The sequence below is a fragment of the Chlorocebus sabaeus genome, chromosome 10, assembly GCF_047675955.1.
Source record: "Chlorocebus sabaeus isolate Y175 chromosome 10, mChlSab1.0.hap1, whole genome shotgun sequence".
NCBI classification, from domain to species: Eukaryota; Metazoa; Chordata; class Mammalia; order Primates; family Cercopithecidae; genus Chlorocebus; species Chlorocebus sabaeus.
In genome coordinates this window covers 54,569,673-54,590,693 of record NC_132913.1, presented here as the reverse complement: position 1 = coordinate 54,590,693, position 21,021 = coordinate 54,569,673, and the positions used below count along the sequence as shown (strand labels likewise).

The 21,021-nt window shown below is 36.8% G+C and overlaps 1 protein-coding gene across 3 annotated transcripts in view; it reads right to left on the bottom strand.

Annotated features, from left to right (window-relative positions):
• Positions 1 to 14,827: 14,827 nt before the first annotated feature.
• Positions 14,828 to 21,021, bottom strand: part of XIRP2 (xin actin binding repeat containing 2) — a 352,870-nt gene continuing 346,676 nt past the window's right edge. Inside the window, exons 10-11 of one of the 3 annotated variants that reach the window (XM_038001978.2) lie at positions 20,682 to 20,815; positions 14,828 to 16,723 (exon numbers count right to left, since the gene is read on the bottom strand). In XM_038001978.2, the coding sequence (XP_037857906.2) occupies positions 20,721 to 20,815 (95 nt within the window). In that variant the 3' untranslated portion in view covers positions 14,828 to 16,723; positions 20,682 to 20,720. Of the gene's footprint in view, positions 16,724 to 20,624; positions 20,816 to 21,021 lie in introns of those variants that run through there. The other 2 variants (XM_038001980.2, XM_073019779.1) reach the window with 2 other exon arrangements.

Below are 21,021 nucleotides of genomic sequence, written 5' to 3'. Positions count from 1 at the left end.
GTGATGGGTACAAGAAGGACAAAAGGAATGGGTGGAAGTTCCGGGAGACAAGAAGCGTAATTGATGAACAAGGTCCCTAAACAGGCAGGAGGATGGAAATCAGAAAAGATGAGGCAAATGTAACCACAACTTAGCTTCTGAGACCCCTGTATTTTGCCCAGAATAATGATAAAATGAAGTAAAATTTAAAAGCATAGTAGGAGACCCTTGTCATACTATTTAGAGGGGTTTATGCACAACACGTTTATACCTCTAGATATAGTCTAACAAAATGTTCAAAAGTATAAGCTCATTTTGTATAACAGACCAACAGTGTATTTTTAAAATTAATACTGAAAAAGTCAACTCTAATAAGGTGACACCAGAATCTATTAATTATGTTCCTGGTTAGTGTACACTAAATCATGTACTTGATAGGGAAAATAAACAAACCTCTAGTTTCTCTTCCACAGCCAGAAACCATTCCTCTGTTTTCCCTAATCATTCAACATACTATTCACTGTAGGTACTAGTAATGTTATATCTAATATAATTGAATTAACTTATTATGTTAATATGTTTGAAGTGTATTTCAACAATTAGAATTCAAACAGACTTTAGAAAACATCTGTGTCTGATTAGACATCAAAGCTAGGTATCTCTAAAAATTGCATTTTAAAACTTGAAAGAAAAAACATACACCCATTTGTATAGTAACAATATCTACATTCTACTCCATGCATCCAAGCCCTAAAGACCACTTTTCTGTTCTCTTAACAAGAACACAATATGCATCTTTTGATAATACAAAGACATGGATTGAAAGTAAAGACCACAACTGCCAAAGTATTCCCAAATTTTTGCATCTCTAAAGCTTAAATAGGCACTCAATTTGAATAATTGCCAGGAAGAACATAAGAGAATATGCAAAATACTGAGAAAACTGCAGGGCTAAATTGTTTTAGATGGCCACACACCAAGAGTTGTCCCTGCAGAGGGAGAAGAGGCAGCATAGTAGTAGCAGTGGTAGCAATGGCAGCTATAATGTTATGTAATCCACGGGTCTGTCTCACGCCATTGCCTGGCTCCAAAAACATGGAATTTCCCATCTTCTGCTCCAGCAAAGAGACAGAGTTCACAGATAATGCAAAGCAGAAAATGCCAGTGCTAAATCCATTTGTGTTTGAATTTAGAATGATTTTCCCCCAGCACATTTATCTGAAAACACTAATTATCGACTTTGCAACTTATCCCTTCTCCCCTTAGAATTTGAGGCTGGAGCCATATTTTTGCCAACCCATTAATAATTTCTATTCTCATCATTTTTCTGCTTTCCTCATTCTTGTAGGTTTAGCAGGAATTCTCTAGTCTCTGGTAGGGTGTTTTGATAAACTCCTGAATATAAGGCTGAGAAGAGTAACTAAGTCAGTCATATCCTCGGATCTCACACCTGGGATCTTCACTTGTTCCAAAGGAGCAATACTGTGCTTTGGATCTTTGCTCACATAACTGTGTAACTGAGTCCTTATTGGAGTCTCTCTCTTGCCGTGTGTATCCTATTGAGCAGCTCCCAACCCTTCTACAGCTGGGGGCTGCTTTGAACTCCTAGGTCTTCTACAGATTTAGGTTTGATTGAAACTCCCCTGCCTGATCTCCTACTTTCAGTTCTGTAATATAAAGTACCTGCCTGCCTGGTTTTGACTCCACCTGTTGCTAACTCCTGAAACTCCTGAAGCTGCGTACAGCTGCTCTTCTAGAATATCCTTCTGGTGCATGTTGCTCAACCTTGCAGTTGTTATCTGCATGTTTGCTTTCACTTAGATTCATTCATACATATAAAAGTATCTATGAAGGCTTACTAAATGAAAGACTATAAGCCAGACAATTATAAATTTTAAAGAATAATAAATATTCAGTTAAAAGATACCAATCCTTGCCTACCTTTTGTCTCTTTGTGGCAGAGGTTCACTTATATGGATGTTTTTGTTTTCTTCCTGGGCCTGAGATTGACTGCCTTGCCCAGGCTCCCTTACAGGTGAGTGTGGTCACATCACTGAGTTCTGGCCAATGAAATGCAGGCAAAAGTGATGTACGCTACTTCCAGGCCTGGCCCATAGAAGCCTCCCACAGGTGAGCCTCATTCATTTTACCCTCTGACTATCAATTGAGAAGACTCCAGGGCCCCAGAGGAGGACAGAATTTCCACTATTTGGAACAACTGGTTCCTGAAGGAGTTTATGAAGCAGAGCCTCTTCCTCACCAGCCCTTGTTAAATTGGGATATGAGCAAGAATTAAAATAGTCTCGTCTTAAGTTATTGAGCTTTCAGGGTTTGTTACAACTGAGGCTACGGAATCTAACCTGTATGTTCTTTACCATCTTTATTTCTGGGGTTTCAATCCCAGAATCTGAACCCATCTGTTTTTACCTGTTGTCAGTAATGGAGCCCGTATTTATGTTGCTACTCAATTTAATTTTCTTCCATCTATTCATTACCACCCTCATTTAAATGAAAACAAAAAACAACCTACTTTTATGCTGGATAATTTTCTCTTTTACCATTTTCCACAAATCTCTACTTCCCAGATCCCCCAGATTGGGTCAAGGTATACTAATTTTTATCTAGTTTCCCAGTGGTCTTGTATCTTACTGTGCTCACCACTTTCAGGTGGGTGACCTTGGTAAAGTAGTTTAACCTCTTCAAGTTTTTTTTTGTATCGAGATAAAAACACCTTATCTCAGAAGTATCTTGTCAAAAGTAAATGAACATCAGTTACCTCAATTACAAAATGATAATACTAAAATAGATTGCATATGTTTTAACATAAGTACATATCAAGTGGTTATTAATACATCACTATTTTCAAAAAGATGAACTTTGGCAAAATGTAGGCATTCCATAAATATTTCTTCCCTCTCCCTGTCTTCCTTATCCCATTACCTTCTATTAGTACCTTCTATTAGTAGCTATATTTGGGCACAAGGATTGAAGAATCTTCTGCATAGTGCTGCTGTTTGCTGCCCATGGAAACCTATGACATTCATTCATTCAGTACTCGTCACATGCTAGTGTTAAGGTGGATGAAGGCAAGATGATGTAACTAATGAAACAAGCTGGCATGGGAGTAGGTGGTTGCAGGCCCTGAGGGCAGGAGAAAGCTGAAAAGGAGGACTATAGAGGAAACCTTTAACTGGGTCTCAGTAAAAACTGCAATTGACTGCAGGAGCAGCAGAAACACACAGTGTGCCAGATATACTGGCTGGCACAAGCATACTCTTTTCCTTCTTCCTTGGAATAAAAATATCAGTGGAAATTATTCTATAAATGTGGCCAATATTGAAGTTCACTATTCCCTGAGGACACAGGTGAAGGTGGAAAGGAGGCAGTGGTCTGGGTAGGTTGGAGACGCCAGCCTGGAATTGAACATTTTCTGTAGGCAGTCTCTCTCTCGGTAATTGAAAATGAGTTCTTTGAAATGCTAGTGATTTAATAATTTTCTTATGAATTAAAAAATAGGCACTCACTCTTTTTTTCTTTATAAAGTAACCATTTAAACCTCATCCAGTGTTGGAAGTATTTCTAGTTTAAATATTTCAAAACTTTTAAAATGAAAAGGTTTAGTATTTAGGGCAAATAGTTCCTGCCCTGTTTCACATAACCAGGGCTGAACCTTTGAAGTCCTGGCATTTCCTGGCACAGGGACAACCACTGCCATGTTTTATAGCTTCATGGAGAGTGAGGTCATCACTAGCAGCAGAGACGTTGATGTCTTTCTCTAAGTTATTCACACTCTTCTGTTCTCACATATGCTGATTCTTACCTGACATCTTCTCTTTGCCACGTTCAATTGTTTTTGTTAATTTCATCGATTTGAAAAGAGCAGTTCTACTTTCTGCTTGCCTTTAAGGTTAGGAGGATTGATGTATTTCTTTCATTCCATTCCAGGCAGTTGATGACATTTTCAATAAGTGATCTTACTTTTTTTGTCTCTACTTTTCATTATAAATACATCTTTGGAATGTATAGGCATAGGAACCTGGTTATACTCACGGTACAATATATATGTGTGTGTGCATATACAAAAACACATATGCACATAGATACCCTTTCACACACATGCAAACACACAAAATGCTATGTGTATATACAGCATATATATATATGGGTCTTTAGAATAATATATAAATATATATATTCATAGGTATGCTACTGCTGCAAACATATTTTAATATATGTGAACATTTTATATATATAATCCGTTTTCACACATGGTAAAGTATTGAGAAGACAGATGTATATTGAAAATCCCATATATAATGGAATTTATTGGTCAGCTATGACTAATTTCAGTCTGTATCTCAGCACTTAGAAGGTAGGTAAACTTAGTCAAGTAACTCAATCTCTCTAATCCACAGACTCTTCACCAGAAATAATAAAACCTTATCTCATACCATACTTGTGCGATATTTGTGAGGATTCAGTGAGATCAAGGCCCATATTGTTTGTCCTTGCTGTGAGCTTGGAACACAGCAAAGATGAATACATACTACTAATTTATGGACATGTATCCAGGCCTGTTTTTTCCCCATTTTTAATTGTTGTTAAGAGTATTATCAAACTTATGGACTTCATGGGTTTTATAAATTCATTAAAATTATCAATATGCTACATTTCTAAATATATTGCTTTTACATATGTCCAAAAACATATAAATTATGAAATTTTTCAGCCAAATTATGAATAAGACTTTGATTAAGCATTGGATGTTTCATACAGTTCTAGGACATTCATGTAAATACATTTACATGTCTACAAACACACATATATATACATATATCCATAAGTGAAATATATGCATATGTATATAGCACAATTATATGCAATTATAAATGCAAGAGCATACAAATAAAGCCTGTGAATAAACATTAAATGCATGACAGAAAATTACACTATATCCCACAGAGGTTGCTTAATTGGAGGAAAGACTATGGAACTTCAAACAACAGCTGTTTTTCAGGACTTGTTGTGTCTCAGTACTTACTATACATTTGATCTTAGACAACTCAATATCTCTGAATCTTGTTTTTCTTGAATATAAACTAGAGATAGTAACATCTCTTCTATGTGTAATTTACTGGGTTATCTTGGGTTAAATACTTAAACTATCTGAGCCTCAGTCTTCTCATATTTTAATTGAGGTAAAGATTTACCTACAATGTAGGGTTGTTGTGAAGATTAAGGGACATAAGTCATGTTACCATGAGATATAAACTATAATCATTTAAACTTCTGTAGCCACTAAAAATACAGTTGTTACCATGTAGGTTCTTATATTTTAAAATATTGAAAGAAGTTCTTATACTTTAAAATTCTATCTATAATACCATTATATTTATATATAGGTATGTCTTTTGAAATGTGATGTCTAAATAAAAACTTACCATCATTACAACCTTTGACTATCCATCCTAAATGTGCTGTATATACAAGTTAATGTGCAGAAAGTCTTAACTTCCAATATGTGGGGAAATGTACACTTTAAAGGATATTGTCATGAATATTAATACAAATTTCATAAATGTGTGTATGTGTATATTATATGAATTTGTCTATTCTTAGTTAATGAATTTATTCTTTCAATTTTATGATAATAAACATATTTTTCTGTAAAATCTGCCTATCCTTATTTGTAATAATGAAATCTACCCGTTCAGCCTTTCTTCTAGAAATCAGCCCAAGGATGCCATTGGCATCTAGATATGCAATCTGGGAGTAGAACTGCAGTTAGTTCTCTTGGAGTTATTGTTTAGATATATTCGCATGGTCTGTGTGCCACTTTGCATATACAGTAATCTAAAAAAAATCCAGAAGATATTCTTACCCATTTCCATATGTTACTCTAAGACAGTGTGTATTGTGTTTCAAGTTTTAGATTTATATGTTGATTGACTCTTCCAACAAAATTTATCAAATGCCTACCACCTGCTAAAGTTTTTGCTAATAATTGGGGAAATTTGGAGAGTAAAATCAGACCCAGTCCCTGTCTTTGTAAAGCTTCAAGTTAGTATGGGAGTTTATTAATCTGTTTTCATGCTGCTGATAAAGATATACCTGAGACTGGGCAATGTACAAAAGAAAGGTTTATTGGACTCGCAGTTCCACATTGCTGGGGAGGCATCACAATCATGGCAAAAGGAGAAAGGCACATCTCACATGGTGGAAGACAAGAGAAGAGTGCATGGTCAGGGAAACTCCCCTTTTAAAAACCAACAGATATTGTGAGACTTATTCACAATCACAAGAACAGCACATGAAAGACCCACCCACATGATTCAGTCATCTCCCACCAGGTCCCATCCACAACAAATGAGAATTATGGGAGCTACAAGATGAGATTTCAGTGAGGACACAGAACCAAACAGTATCATGCCACTCCTTGCCCCTCCCAAATCTCATGTCTTCACATTTCAAAACTTTCCCAACAGTCCCCCAAAGTCTTAACTCACTTCAGCATTAACTCAGAAGTCCACAGTCCAATGTCTCATCTGAGACAACGCAAATCCCTTCCACCTATAAGCCTGTAAAATCAAAAGCAAGTTAGTTACTTCCTAGATACAAAGGGGGAACAGGCATTGGGTAAATACAGCCATTCTATGGGAGAAATTGGCCAAAATAAAGGGGCTGCAAGCCCCATGTAAGTCCAAAATCCAGCAGAGCAGTCAAATCTTAAAGCTCCAGAATGATCTCCTTTGACTCCATGTCTTGTATCTGGGTCACGCTGATGCAAGAGGTGGGTTCCCTTGGTCTTGGGCAGCTCTACCCTGTGGCTCAGCAGAGAACAGCCTCCCTCCTGGTTGCATTCATGGGCTGATGTAGAGTGTCTGTGGCTTTTCCAAGAACACAGTGCAAGCTGTCAGTGGATCTACCCTTCTGCGGTCTGGAGAATGGTGGCCCTCTTCCCACAGCTTCACTAGGTGGTGCTCCAGTAGGGACTCTGTGAGGGGGCTTCCACCCACATTTCCCTTCCACATTGCTCTAGCAGAGGTTCTCCATGAGAGCCCTGCCCCTTCAACAAACTTCTGCCTGGACATCCAGGCATTTCCATACATCCTCTGAAATCTAGGTGGAGGTTCCCAAACCCAAATTCATGACTTCTGTGCACTCTCTGGCTCAACACCACGTGGAAGCTGCCAACGCTTGGGGTTTGCACCCTCTGGAGCCACAGCCTGAGCTGTACTTTGTCCCCTTTCAGTCAGGGCTGGAGCAGTTGGGATGCAGGACACCAAGTCCCTTGGCTGCATTAAGCAGGGGGACCCTGGCCCCTGCCCATGAAACCATTTTTTCCTCCTAGGCCTCTGGGCCTGTGATGGGAGGGGCTGCTGTAAAGCCCTCTGACATACCTGGAGACATTATGCCCATTGTCTTGGGGATTAACATTTGGCTCCTCATTACTTATGCAAATTTCTGCTGCCAGCTTGAATTTCTCCTCAGAAAATGGGATTTTCTTTTCTATTGCATTGTCAGGCTGCAAATTTTCTGAACTTCTATGCTCTGCTTCCCTTTTAAACATAAGTTTCAATTCTAAACCACATCTTTGTAAATGAATATAACTGAATGCTTTTAAGAGCACCCAAGTCAGATCTCAAACACTTTGCTGCTTAGAAATGTCTTCCACCAGATGCCCTAAATCATTTCTCCCAAGTTCAAATTTCCACAAATCTCTCGGGCAGGGGTAAAATGCCATCAGTCTCTTTGCTAAAAAGGTGACGGTGACTCATAGCAAGAGTCACCTTTGCTCTAGTTCCCAACAAGTTCCTCATCTCCATCTGAGACCACCTCAGCCTAGATTTCATTGCCCATATCATTATCAGCATTTTGGTCAAAGTCATTCAACAAGTCTCTAGGAAGTTCCAAACTTTCCCACATTTTCCTGTCTTCTTCTGAGCCCTCCAAACTGTTCCAACCTCTTCCTGGTACCCAGTTCCAAAGTTGCTTCCACCTTTTCAGGTATCTTTTCAGCAGTGCCCCACTCTACTGGTACCAGTTTACTGTATTAGTCCATTTTCACACTGCCAATGAAGACATACACGAGACTGGGCAATTTACAAAATAAAGAGGTTTATTGGACTTACATTTCCATGTGGCTGGGGAGGCCTCACAATCATGGCAAGAGGTGAAAGGCACCTCTCACATGGATGGCAGACAAGAGAAGAGTGCTTGTGCAGGGAAACTCCCCTTTTTAAAACCATCAGATTTCGTGAGACTTATTCACTATCATAAGAGCAGCACAGGAAAGACCCACCCCCATGATTCAATTATCTCCCACTGCATCCTTCCCACAACATGTGGGAATTATGGGAGCTACAAGATGAGATTTGGGTGGGGACACAGAGCCAAACCATATCAGGGGTAAGGGGATATCACTGGTATTAATGAAATAATTTGCAAGACCATATGTAATCACAAATGTACTATGTGCTAGGAAGGAAAAGTGAGAGTCAGAGATGTTTAAGTAGTAAAAATCAACTGGGTTTGGTACAAGATTTAAGTTGCAAATAAATGAAAGAAATTAGGGTATAAAATATGACTTTTGGTTTTCTGGTTTTAGCAACCAGATGGAGAATATTGTCTGAGAAAATCTCACAGAGAACCAAATTTGAGGTTAGAGGTGGGTGACACTCTGATCAGGACATGATGGATTTAAGGTTCCTTTGAAATAGCCATAAGAAACTATCAAGTAGGCAGTTGTCTGAAAACCTTTCTCAGAACTGCTTAGTTATGTGTTCCTCAGTGTCCCTTTGGCATATTCCTCCTCTTCCCCCAAATCCTGTATTTTAGACACAACAGGAAAAGGGTTTGGATCCATCTACTGCAGCAAGAAGTGGGTGCATGCAGCCAAGGGCCACTGTCATCTTCAAAATGGACCTGCTGGCCTTAACATTGCAAGGGCCTGAATCTTGTGTACTTTCTCTTGCTGTAAGTAAATACTCTAGCACCCGAACTTGGTGTGCATGTTATCTGTTTTCAGGAACTTTGAATCATTTACTGATCTCTTCCTAGTTGGGCTTTATCTGTCTTTTAACATGGGCTGCACCTATGTGAAATTCTATCCTACAGCACAACCTGGCCACCTTGTGAAACAGACAAAAAGTTAACTGCATATTGAACTAATATTTGTAATAAAACACGATGATTTTAAATAATTATGATGTATATTGCCCTGATGGCCTCAATTCTTTACCACTCCCTGCATTCACACACATTGGCAGTGCTGTCTCACTTTGCTTCTTTGAGTATAAGACTTGCTTTGGCCATTAGAATGAGGCAGCAGTAAACTGTGTGCCAGTTCTGAGCCTAGTGTGTCACCCCTCTTCTCCTTTACTTCTTCTATTGCCATGAAAAGAGCATGCTCAGAATAGCTTACAGGTCACAGGAGGATGATGAAATTACCTACGGTAGAGCTGTCCCAGGTAAGGTGCCCCAACCAAGCAGAGCCTAGAACACAGTTCCCAGCAGACGTGCTGATGCTTGTGTGAGGCCCACAAAGACCAGCAGAACTACCCAGTTGATTTGGGGAGATGCATCTTTAGCGTCTTTAAGTAAAAGTGTAGGTGATAATGCTGCAGTACACCACCACCACCAATAATAATAATAATAAAGAGAAGAATAGGCCACTTCTGTAGGTTCAGAGGAATCCGCTGTTTTAATATTTTTGGTTGTATCAGCCAACATATAACCATCCACGTTCAAAATCCCATTTTTTCCCAAAAAAGTCCCTGACTGTTAGGGAGTTTAACTTTCCATGGAGCTCAGCCACTCTTACTTTTAATTGTTGATTTAATTACTCGTCTTTTTGTTAATTTTTTTCTCAGCATTTAGCAATGACTTCCGAGTTCCACTTTCTTCGTAATCGCTATTTTCCCTACATGTCTCAGATATTTGATACATGGTACCAGCTAGGCATTTGCTTCACCCAGTAAAGTCATGCTAGTGTACCACTGCTGAGAATTTTAACAATCGCACTGCCACCTTGTGCCCATTGCCAGCCAGGCAGAAAAGAATTCAGCTCCAAGATACCATTCCAGTCTCTGCTTTTTGGGTCACTCCTAATACCAGTTGATCCAGGTTGGGTTATCCAAGAAGTAGATTCTGAGCCAGAGATTAATGTGTCGGAGGTTTATCAGAGCACGTTGTTGGTATCAAGGGAAAGAAAGGGAAGGGAAAGAAGCATGACTGGACAGAAGCTGACCTGAGATGCACCCTCAAGGCAGGCCTAAGTCAATTCTATAGGGAGTTTTGAGCTGGAGTGAGAGTGAGCCTTAAGAGTTGTGCTGAATTGTCCTTCCATTGATAAAAAACGAAAACAGTCCACTTTGGAAAGTCAGTGATTTTAGCTAAAGCAATCTTGGCAGAGAGCTGACAGTTAATGCCTTTCTGGGGCCAGCACTTCGATCATTTGTGGAAGTAAATCATTCCTGAAGAGGAATCTTGATTGTGTATCATAGAATCTGCAATCACTTAATTACAACTAAGTAAATTATGATAAAGTGAAGACTGATTATTTAAACCTAAAACACTTTTCCACCTGTTTACTATTATTCTGCTGTCTTCCAATTTAACAAGACTTGGTGGCTATCCATTTTCTTGGGTTTCCTACATTCATAAGCATTAACCGTACTGAGTTATTTCGTTTTATGTTTTGAATGCCTCTTCCTTGTCTGAGAGCTTTACACAAAAAATACCATAATTTATCTATTGTTTTCTTAATCACTCTTCCAATGCATTCAAATGGTCCCATAAATGTTTGTGGAATGGCTGTTGACTGGGTGATGCCATAGCCTTTCTATCCATTTTCCATCCATTTTATTTTCTATAAATTGGTACTATGTTGAGGAAAATGACCACACTGTAGATATTCTAGGTTATCTTCCCTCTACCACTTCATTTGCATACAAATATATAAAGTTTTAAAATTTCTCATAGTATCTTTTGGGAAAAACATCCACAGTAAATGTCAGGTAGCTTAAATTAGACTTTTAAAGGGCTCCATCATTGTTGAGGTTAAATTATTTTTAGACTATATTTACCAAAAAATATTTCACGTCTTCTATTAATTTCTAGAGGGTTGAGGCTTAGTACTCTTCAGCACTTCTCATATGTTCTCATGGCTCTTATTTTGAACATAAATATTGTATCTGTTGCCTATTTCTGATCTCCATTACATCTGATGTTTTTAACCTAAGATTTCATATTATCATTAATACCTTCAGAATTCAAAACTTTTACATTAGATTTAGAAATCACTCTCAGTTCTCAGTAACGTTTCCAGGAAGAACAAAATGTATTGCACTTCTCTTTTACTTTAACATCTGTGATTATCTTTCTATAAGTTCATTTTCTTGGCAATAAAAAAATATTCCATTTCCCAATTGGATAGTAACCAGTAGTCAGTAACTATCAAAACACAGCAGAGAAAGTATTGTTTTTCTATTTTTCAGTTTCTTGAAAAATTAATGTGTCTTTAGAAATTATTCTAGAGATGTTTATAGAAAATTGTTAGTTTGGGAGAAAATACTCCCAACACATAAAATGGTTGTGCATTAGGGAATGGGTGGTAAGTTTGCATTTGTCAGTTTTATTGTAATTTGAGAAAACCATTGTCCCAATCCAAAGAACGCATTGCTGTGAGAAAACCATTGTCCCAATCCAAAGAATGTATTGCCCAGAGCCCCAAATCTGTTGCAAGGATTGATTGTGTGGAAGCTGCAAAAAGGACAATTCAGCACAATTTTCCGGGAAATAGAACATTTTTACAAGATTCATTGGAAGGTCCAGTTTTGATTAAATAATGCAAAACCCCTTACATGCTATGCTCTGACAGCACACAGCCTCCTGTGGAACAGCTTTTGGTCAATCATGGATCCATCTTCATTCCTTTATAACAGAATTTTGTTTATGGAAATATTAGTTTTTACAACATAAATTTATATATTACATAGTTCTGTGATGTAAATCCCAAGTAAAGATTATGGGAAGTTGTTAAATAACATTAATAGCCAAGTATTTTTTTAAAAACCCTAAAGATTAAACCTGGTTACTACCAGTTATGGGATGAATTGCGTTCCCCACAAATTCATATGGTGAAATCCTAAGCCACTGTACCTCAGAATGCAGCTCTTTATGGAGATAGGGTCTTTCAAGAAGTAATTAAAGTAAAATGAGGTCATGAGGCTAGGCCCTACTCCAATATGAGTTGGAACGTTGTAAGAAGAAACTGGAACATAGACACATATAGAGGAAGACCATGTAAAGACACAGAAAGAAGATGACCATCTACAAGTCAAGTAGAGAGGCCTCAGAAGAAACCAAGCTGGCCGACACCTTGATATCAGACTTTTCTAACTTCCAGAATTGTGAGAAAATAAATTTCTGTTTGGTCACTCAGTCTGTGGTACTTAGTTATGGAAACTGTAGACAAACAATACACTGATTGCAACAATAAGAAAACTTCACTGAATTTTTGATTTGTGTGTTTAGCTACATTTTAGTTCTTAAAGCTTGCTATTTAGATGCAAGATTTTGTTATAATTAGAGAAAAATCATTACTAAATAAAATTGTGTTTGCATATTTGAATTTGTAAACGCCTACATGTTATTCAAGAAAGGTGATGCAGCCAATAATTATAACACAATGCCCCTTTCTGATGAAAAAATTTTTTAAAAAGTTTTCTTGAAAGAAAATGTGGTACATATACACAATGGAGTACTATTTAGCCATAAAAAAGCATGATATCCAGTCATTTGCAACAACATGGATGGAACTGGAGGTCATTATGTTAAGTGAAATAAGCCAGGCACAGAAAGACAAACATCACATGTTCTCACTTATTTGTGGGATCTAAAAATCAAACAATTGAACTTACCGACACAGAGAGTAGAAGATAGTTACCAGAGGCTGGGAAGGGTAGTGGGGGGAAAGGGGGATATTTAATGGGTATGAAAAATTAGAAAAAATGAATAAGACCTACTATTTGATAGTACAATGGGGTGGCTATAGTCAATAATAACTTAACTGTACATTTTTAAATAATTTAAGGAGTATAATTGGATTATTTGAAACTCTATGGATAAATACTTGAGGGGATGGATACACCATTTTTCGTGATGTGTTTATTTCACGTTGCATGCCAACATCAAAACATCTCATGTACCGCATAAATATATACAGACCTACTATGTACCCACACAATTTTTTTTTTAAAGATGAGGGCACAAAATTGCTTGTTGATTAAATGAAAAATCAGAACAATCATTATTTTCATTGTTTTCCCTGGTGTGCACATCAGCTACTTTTAATCTTAAATTTTACCATAACTGAAGAGAGAACTAGGCTACCAAGATTAAGTGGGAAGAATCCAACAAGAGGAATTTTGTAAAGCAAGAGTACATTCTTTATAAGGATCACTGACACTAAGAAACTATACTATACAGTAAGATACTATGTCACGAGTTTTCACGAATTATTTCTTTCTCCATGGAAACTATTGTGTTATCTTAGCATAAATGATTATAGAAATAATGCTGTGTCATGCAGAATATTTGAAGAGTAGTGTAAAGTGCAATAATTCATTTTAAACAAAAAATTTGCTGTTGTAGCTCTGGCCATTTCCTTGCCAGACTTTCATAGTATTTCATTTAATTGGGTAAAAGTATATGTTATGAACTGAATTGTGTTCCCACGAAGCTCATATGTTGAAGCCCTGAGCCCCAATGTGACTGTATTTGGAAACATATTCATTAAAAAGGCAAGTAAGGTTAAATGAAGTCCAATGAGTGGTTCCTAGTCCAAAAGGACTGGTACTCTTATAAGAAGAGAAAGAGACACCAGGAGCATGAGTGCACAGAGGAAAGACCATGTGTGGACCTCAACAAGGTGACCATTGGCAAGCCAAGGAGAGAGGTCTCAGGAGAAACCAACCCTGCCTTCAACTTGACCCTGTACTTCCAGCTTTCTGAACTGTGAGAAAATATATTTTTGTTGCTTAAGCTACCCAGTCTGTGATATTTAATTATGGAAGCCCTAGGGAACTAATGCAATGTAGGTCTTAGATATCTATTAAGAACATGCTAGCAAGAGGGAATTTGTAAGTCTTTCTAAAAAGAAATAGTTTTCAACACTGCATTTTGGTTTTATACTTATAGAATGTCAATGGTTTGTGTTTATGTAGGAGAATATGGGATAAGGCCCGTTTCATATATGTACACTCCAAATTTATGCAAAGCCACTTATTTATGCTCATTTTTTTTTCAGAATCATAAAATTTGAGGAAGAACAAAGGCAGTAGAAAATTTAGAAGCCAAATTTTAAACGAATATGTTTTCATGACAGAAAAACTTAATATTCATCAAATATGATAAGAAGAAAACCTGACAAACTGTCGTGATACGATTGTTATACTTATCAACTACACAGAGTAAGCAATACAAATGTGCATAATTTATTTAAGTAACGTCTATAACCTTTCTAGTTAATTTCTGAGTATGGACTTCACATTATTATGGAGGAAAATCAACATTGTCATTAAATGTTTATAGATACATTCTGTGATAATTTAATGTAGTTAATTATTTCAAGAACAATAACCCTCATATCTTTAAAATGTAGAGTAAAAAAGAAAATGAAAATGTTATGCTTTCTAATAATACTGTGCCTTCAGTTTACTATTTTTTTTTCCAGCATTATTTTAGTGTGTGTGGTAAATACTTGCCTCAAGACAAATACTTCCCAAGTCATAAAGAGTATATGTACTTAGAATGACAGTATATATTGAAAAAAGTTACAGAAGTATTTTGGTTTGCACCTCAGGTGATTCAATTTTATTTCAGAGGAAATTACAGAGAAGGTATAATAATTGTGACAAGTATCAGCAGTATAAAAATCACACCCATGATGTTTTATAGGAAAACAGAACAATATGCTAAAGTGCCATTTGAATGGAAAACATATCCATAGTGTTTCACCTCTTCATTCCATTTAAAACAAAAGTAGAGGTAAATAAATTATGAAAAAAATGACAAGGTGTAATACAAGAAATATGCCATTGAGACAGACACGAGATTTCTGAACATTATGTTTACATCAAGTTCCTCAAAAGGGTATCCAAATTCATAAAATCTTATTTCAGAACATCAAAATCTCTCAGTGCCTAAGTGTGGACGGTCAGTGGCCGAGATATTTTACTCAGTGTCACTGTAGCACCTATTTCTTTTAATCTGCTCTTCCACCGTGAGTTGTTCTGACTGCACCTCCACTCTGGGAAACAAAGGCTTAGCTGGACATTCATGGCTCAGGGCATCAAAACCTGTGTTTCCATTATTGTGGGCAGCTTCTTTTGTTTCACCATGCCAATCTTTAACATCCTTTCCAAATTCCCTTAAATCCAAGCATGGCATATTTTTAATTTGATCTACAGAATCTATTAAATCACAATTGAAAATGTTCTCATTTTTCTTGGTAAATGCAGTGATTTTCACAGTGTTAGAAAAGATAAAGTGTAAATTTTTGTTCTTTGAATGGCTTCCTTTAATGTTTAAGAGATTTGTATCAGGAAAGATGATTGAACTTCCCCCATTTACCATAAGGCCCCTGCTGAGGCTTGGTTTTGGAGCAGGCTGCACAGGCCTGCCAGCAGCTGCTCTGTCAGTCTGTTTCTTCAGAGCCATTCCTAGTACATTCCTCGAGTAAGTCTTCTCAGATTCAAATATATCAAGTAACTCTGAGATTCTAGATGTATTTTCTAACTTCTCGATTTGATATTCATTTGCAGTGTCACTTGCTTCACTCGACAAGGGTAATAGATCAGGAAATTCTAAAATAGATGTCTTCTGCCTGCAATTATTCAGATATGAGACTGCTACATAATTGTTATTATTATTCTTATTCAAATTCTCTTTATGATTTTCTGGCATCACCTCATCATCAGTGTTAGCAACCTGTAAAACTTCTGCACCATTAGTTTGGTTAGTTTTTTCATTTTTCTCCTTTTCAGCACTCTGCACAACCACATTATTGTTGTCATTAAGATCCATTTCACTTTTCCTGTTACTCTTTGTATCTTCAGCTTCACTCAGCCTATCTTGCACATTCTTCCTTCCTTCCTTCTTTTCATCTTTTCTTACTTCATGCATTTTCATTTCTTTGATTCCTATAACATCTTCTTTCTGACAAACATGGGTGGACTGTAGATAAGGCTGCAAAAAAGGAAGGTGATCTTGTCCTTGTCCTTTATTTTCTGGAGTTCTAACATCTTCTAGCAGAGATTCACTTTTAAATTCAGGGGATAGAGGGGTTGTCATTTCAGGGGGCCATTTAGGTTTACTCATTCTGAGCTCTTCCTCAAAGGGTAAGGTTTTCTTAGGGATCTCCTTGGAAGGAGGCCAAATGACTTTTAATTTTCCCCTTTCCCCTAATTTTCTCAAATCATTCCTTTGCCCTTCACTGTTACCAGCATCTAAATGTTCATTACGATCTCCAGGTACAAGGGTGTTTTCTGCAGTATTTTTACACACGTTTGGTTCTTCATTAGGAATAAAGTCCACTGATCTGCTTTGGTTTTTGCAGTTCCATCTATCTTTATGCTGCTTGTGTCCAAAACCTTCATCATAATTTCCTTTAGATTTGAAAAGTTGTTTAAAGTGAGGTTTGCAGTATATTTGTCCATGAAGTGATGCATAATTTCCCAAACTGCCAAAAAGAAAAGAACACTTAGCACTTTGTATTTATTGTAAATTCATAGGGAATTGGGGATTATTTCAATGAGTTACAGACTAGTAAACTTAAGTTACTAGCAATGGGAATGACGCTATTAGTTGAACATTTCTGTTAGATAATATTACCACTAGTACTTTGTATGGTGTATGTCTTGCAGTGTTTAGAATTTTACTTTGTGTGTCAGGTAATGGCATAATAGGTATTATAGGGTAATGCACATATAGTTATACACGGTGCAGAATGATAGGACTGAACTCATGCTAATTCAATGATGTATGTGAGGGGTTGTAATTTCCAATAAATCCTGAGTAGCAAACACATACAAATCAACTATATGAGCTTCTTTGTTAACTGGATTTTGAATGAGCTGGAAGGCGTGCCTAACAATTGCTTATGTGGCTTCTTTAAGGCAGTTAACAAATTGAGTGATTTACAATTAAAATGAACTCTAGTCAGAGGTAGGAGCATAGTTTTGAATATCTATGAATCTACATATAAAAACAGATACATCAACAAGATAGCAAAACTTAAAACCCATAAGTAACATTTACAACAAAATGAAGTGACAAGGTAGCCCCCTCAGCTTCAATATACAAAGAACTAAGGAGAAAACACCAACAGACACAAGACCAGCATGATGGTCTCATCTGTATTGGTGATAGCAGAGGGAGCAAGGAAGATGTCTGATGGACCTGAAAATATGAGACCACAAAATAACCAACTAATATTTCCTGGAAAGTATCACATGCCAATCAGAGAACAGCAGCTGAAACTGCGAGGAGGTTTGTCCTCTCCAACAGACAATGAGGCTAGTGAGGTTGAACTCTCAAGACTGGGCTCCCCTTTTAAACAGAATCCCAAAGTGAGAAAAAATAGGAGAGTGGAATCAAGATTGAGCAGGATAATGATTACAGAAATGAAAGAGAAGGTTCTGATAAATATGGAGAAGAGCAGCCAAGCCAGGGAATTCTAGAAATCAAGCTGCGTTATTTTCATGGTCAGTATATGAAAACTAAAAGAGGTAGCTCTGTGAAGTTAGAAAAACCATCCTGATTTTCATCCTTCTAAGGTTTGGGAAAACTAATTTTACATAAAAATGAGCAACAGAAATGTAACAAGGTAAATAATATACGAAGTTACTAAAAGAAAATAAAAGTGCAAAGGGCATTATAATATCCCTGTAGATAATGAAAACATGCCAGAAAAACATGCTCTAAAAACATATCAAAAATGTAACCTATGACTTCAAAATGAGTTAAAAGACATTAAGAACATGACAAAAGACCTGAAAGAACATCATGAATCAGAATTTAAAATCTCATAAGTCAGGTGCCAGAAATCAGGAAAAAATAGAAATAAAAGATAAAAATATCAGCAACAAAACTAAACTAAAAGAAATACAAGAGCAAATAAACACAATAAAAAGTGACTTAAGAGAAACAGAATGAAAACATAACTTTTTCAACAATCAGAAAGAAAGAAATATAAGAAGAATTTGAGAGAAAGAGACAGATATTAAAAATAGGCAAAAAACATTCAAGGTATAGATAATAGGAATTCCTGAAGAAAAAAAATTATATAATGAAACAGATTAAATATTAAATAGTTATAATTAAAACAAACTCTTGCATACAAAAAGTATGCAACAACATATGGAAAGAGCACACTGGGTAACTGACACTAGTGATGAATAACCAATGCCAAGAACTAGTCTAGTAAAATTGCTAGATTTTAAATAATAAAAAGAAAAAAGGCTGGGCACGGTGGCTGACGCCTGTAATCCTAGCACTTTGGGAGGCCGAGGTGGGTGGATCACAATGTCAGAAGATCGAGACCATCCTCGCCAACACGTGAAACCGCGTCTCTACTAAAAATACAAAAAATTAGCTGGCTGTGGTGGCGGGCACCTGTAGTCCCAGCTACTTGGGAGGCTGAGGCAGGAGAATGGCATGAACCCGGGAGGTAGAGCTTGCAGTAAGCCGAGATCGCACTACTGCACTCCAGCCTCGGCGACAGAGCAGGACTCCATCTCAAAAAAAAAAAGAAAAAATCCATGGGTATCTTTAAGAAAAAATACAGGTCTTATAAGGAACAGAAAATTGGATTGTTATCAGGCTATTCCAATACTTTATTCCAGAAGAAAATAAAATAATGTATCAAATAATACAATGAAAAAAAGTGTAAGCCAAAGATTTTAATTTCAGCAAAACTGACTTTTTGTTATAAAGGTCACAGACAAATTGTTATCAGCATGTAAGAATTCAGTGAATACTGTTTCCATGAGAGCTTTTTTTGAAGAGTCCACTAGAAAGCAAGCTTTAATATCAGAACAACTGCAGAAACATCAAGGTAAGCATTGGTTGGTGGGCATTAATATCTTGCAATCAGAAAACTAAGATGAAATTAGAGCAAAAAGGGACATAACATGGTATGTAGTGGCTATATGATCTGAAATTGAAGATGTGGTACAATAATTTATAAAATGGGGAGGACAAATGTAATTTTTAAATGTTTTGATAATGAAATTAGTGGTGCTAACAGATGATACTTGCTATAGGAATGGAGAAAAGTATATAGCTTAAGAGGTATTTATGGGGCAGAAATTGCAGGACTTGGTGATGGCTTGAATGTAGGGAATGAAGGAGAGGAAGGAGTCAAAGATAACTTCATGCTTTGGTCACTGAGTTAATGTTAATGTCATTCACTGATACAGTAGCATAAAGACTGTACAATTAAAGAAGGAATTTAGATAGAAGAAAATGGGACATATTGAGTTTGCTGTACTTATGAGAAATCTCGTTGGAGAAGTATATCAGTCATTAAGACCTAAGCATCTGATGCACAGAGAGATTTGGCCTAGCAGTACAGACTTCAGAGTCATTACCACATAGATTATTTAAATAATGGGAGTGGATGTGATTCACTAGAAAGAAGAGAAACACTGAGAAGAATAAATTCCCATAACATAATTGTGAGGACCTCTTACATCTCGGTAATGGACAGAGAGTCCCCCACACAGGTGCCTGAGAAGGAGCACCCAAAGAGTAGGGGGAAAGCCATTATACTCTGTTGTCATGGAAACCAAGGGAAAAGAATGTTGCCATGAGGGTGTTAGACATTGTCAATTAAAGTCAGAAAAAATATAGTCTGAGAGATGCACATTAGATTTAGCAAAAAAAAAAAAAAAAATCAATTTTAGCATCTCAGACTACAGTCACACCAAATGTCACATTCAGTTAAATGCATTTACTTCAAGAGTTTTGGAAAAGGAATGCATTTTAACTGTGTGGATAGGGTGTTTCTGTTTGCTCCAGAGAAAAAACGGAGTTTTTCTCTTACCTGTCACTGATATTTTTTCTAAATTTCAATTTCATTTTTAAAAACTTAGTCTAGCTCAAAGACAGGTAAATTCTAACCTACCCACCACTTGTTTTGGTATATGAAGTTTTATTGAAACACAGCCAAGCCCATTTATTTACAACCACACCCATTTGTTTAGTCATCTGTGGCTGCTCTTGCATGCTAATAGAAAGTGAGTAGTGACAGAAGCAGTATGGCCTGCAAAGCCAAAATTACTTATGATCTAGCTCTTAACAGAAAATGTTTGCTACCTCCTGATCTAGAGTCTAGACTTTACACTAACACACTAACTTAAAAATCTTGATTTGCAGAGTAACTCTTAATTTTATTCATCTGTGTGATTTTTGTGTTTGGACAAAAGGGATCCTTTAGATTTGATTAGAAAAGTAAAATTCCTAAGGAAAAAGGTCACAGAAATACCTAACAGAACATGAGCAAATCCCTCTGTGTGGTTGTGTTAACTGATGCAGCAGCAAGATCTGGAAAAATGTGCATCTTCCTAGAGATACGAGGTTATACGTATACTATAGTCTCCTAGAATATTTGTGGCAAAGACAATTAAACATTTTACCTCAGTTTACTGTTGCAATGGTGGCATCGGAAACAGGACTTATGAAAATTCTGCTTGTCTGCCACTAGGCACTCCATTGGATAAACTGTCTTTTGACAAAGTATACATATTTCCTTGTCTTGGAGCAGCAGTTTCTAAAATTAAAATTTAAAAAGGCTTCTGTAGTGTTATCTTCAATCATATTGTAAAAACATAATAAAACAAAACAACATATTAACTGGCCATGCGGTTAAAGTGGAAAAGCTCTAAGACTATTGTCCTTATGGTGCTTCTCTGGACAGAGACTAACCTATCATCAGGTTTAAGGGTCTGGTAGGATAGTCTACATTACTCTAGTGCC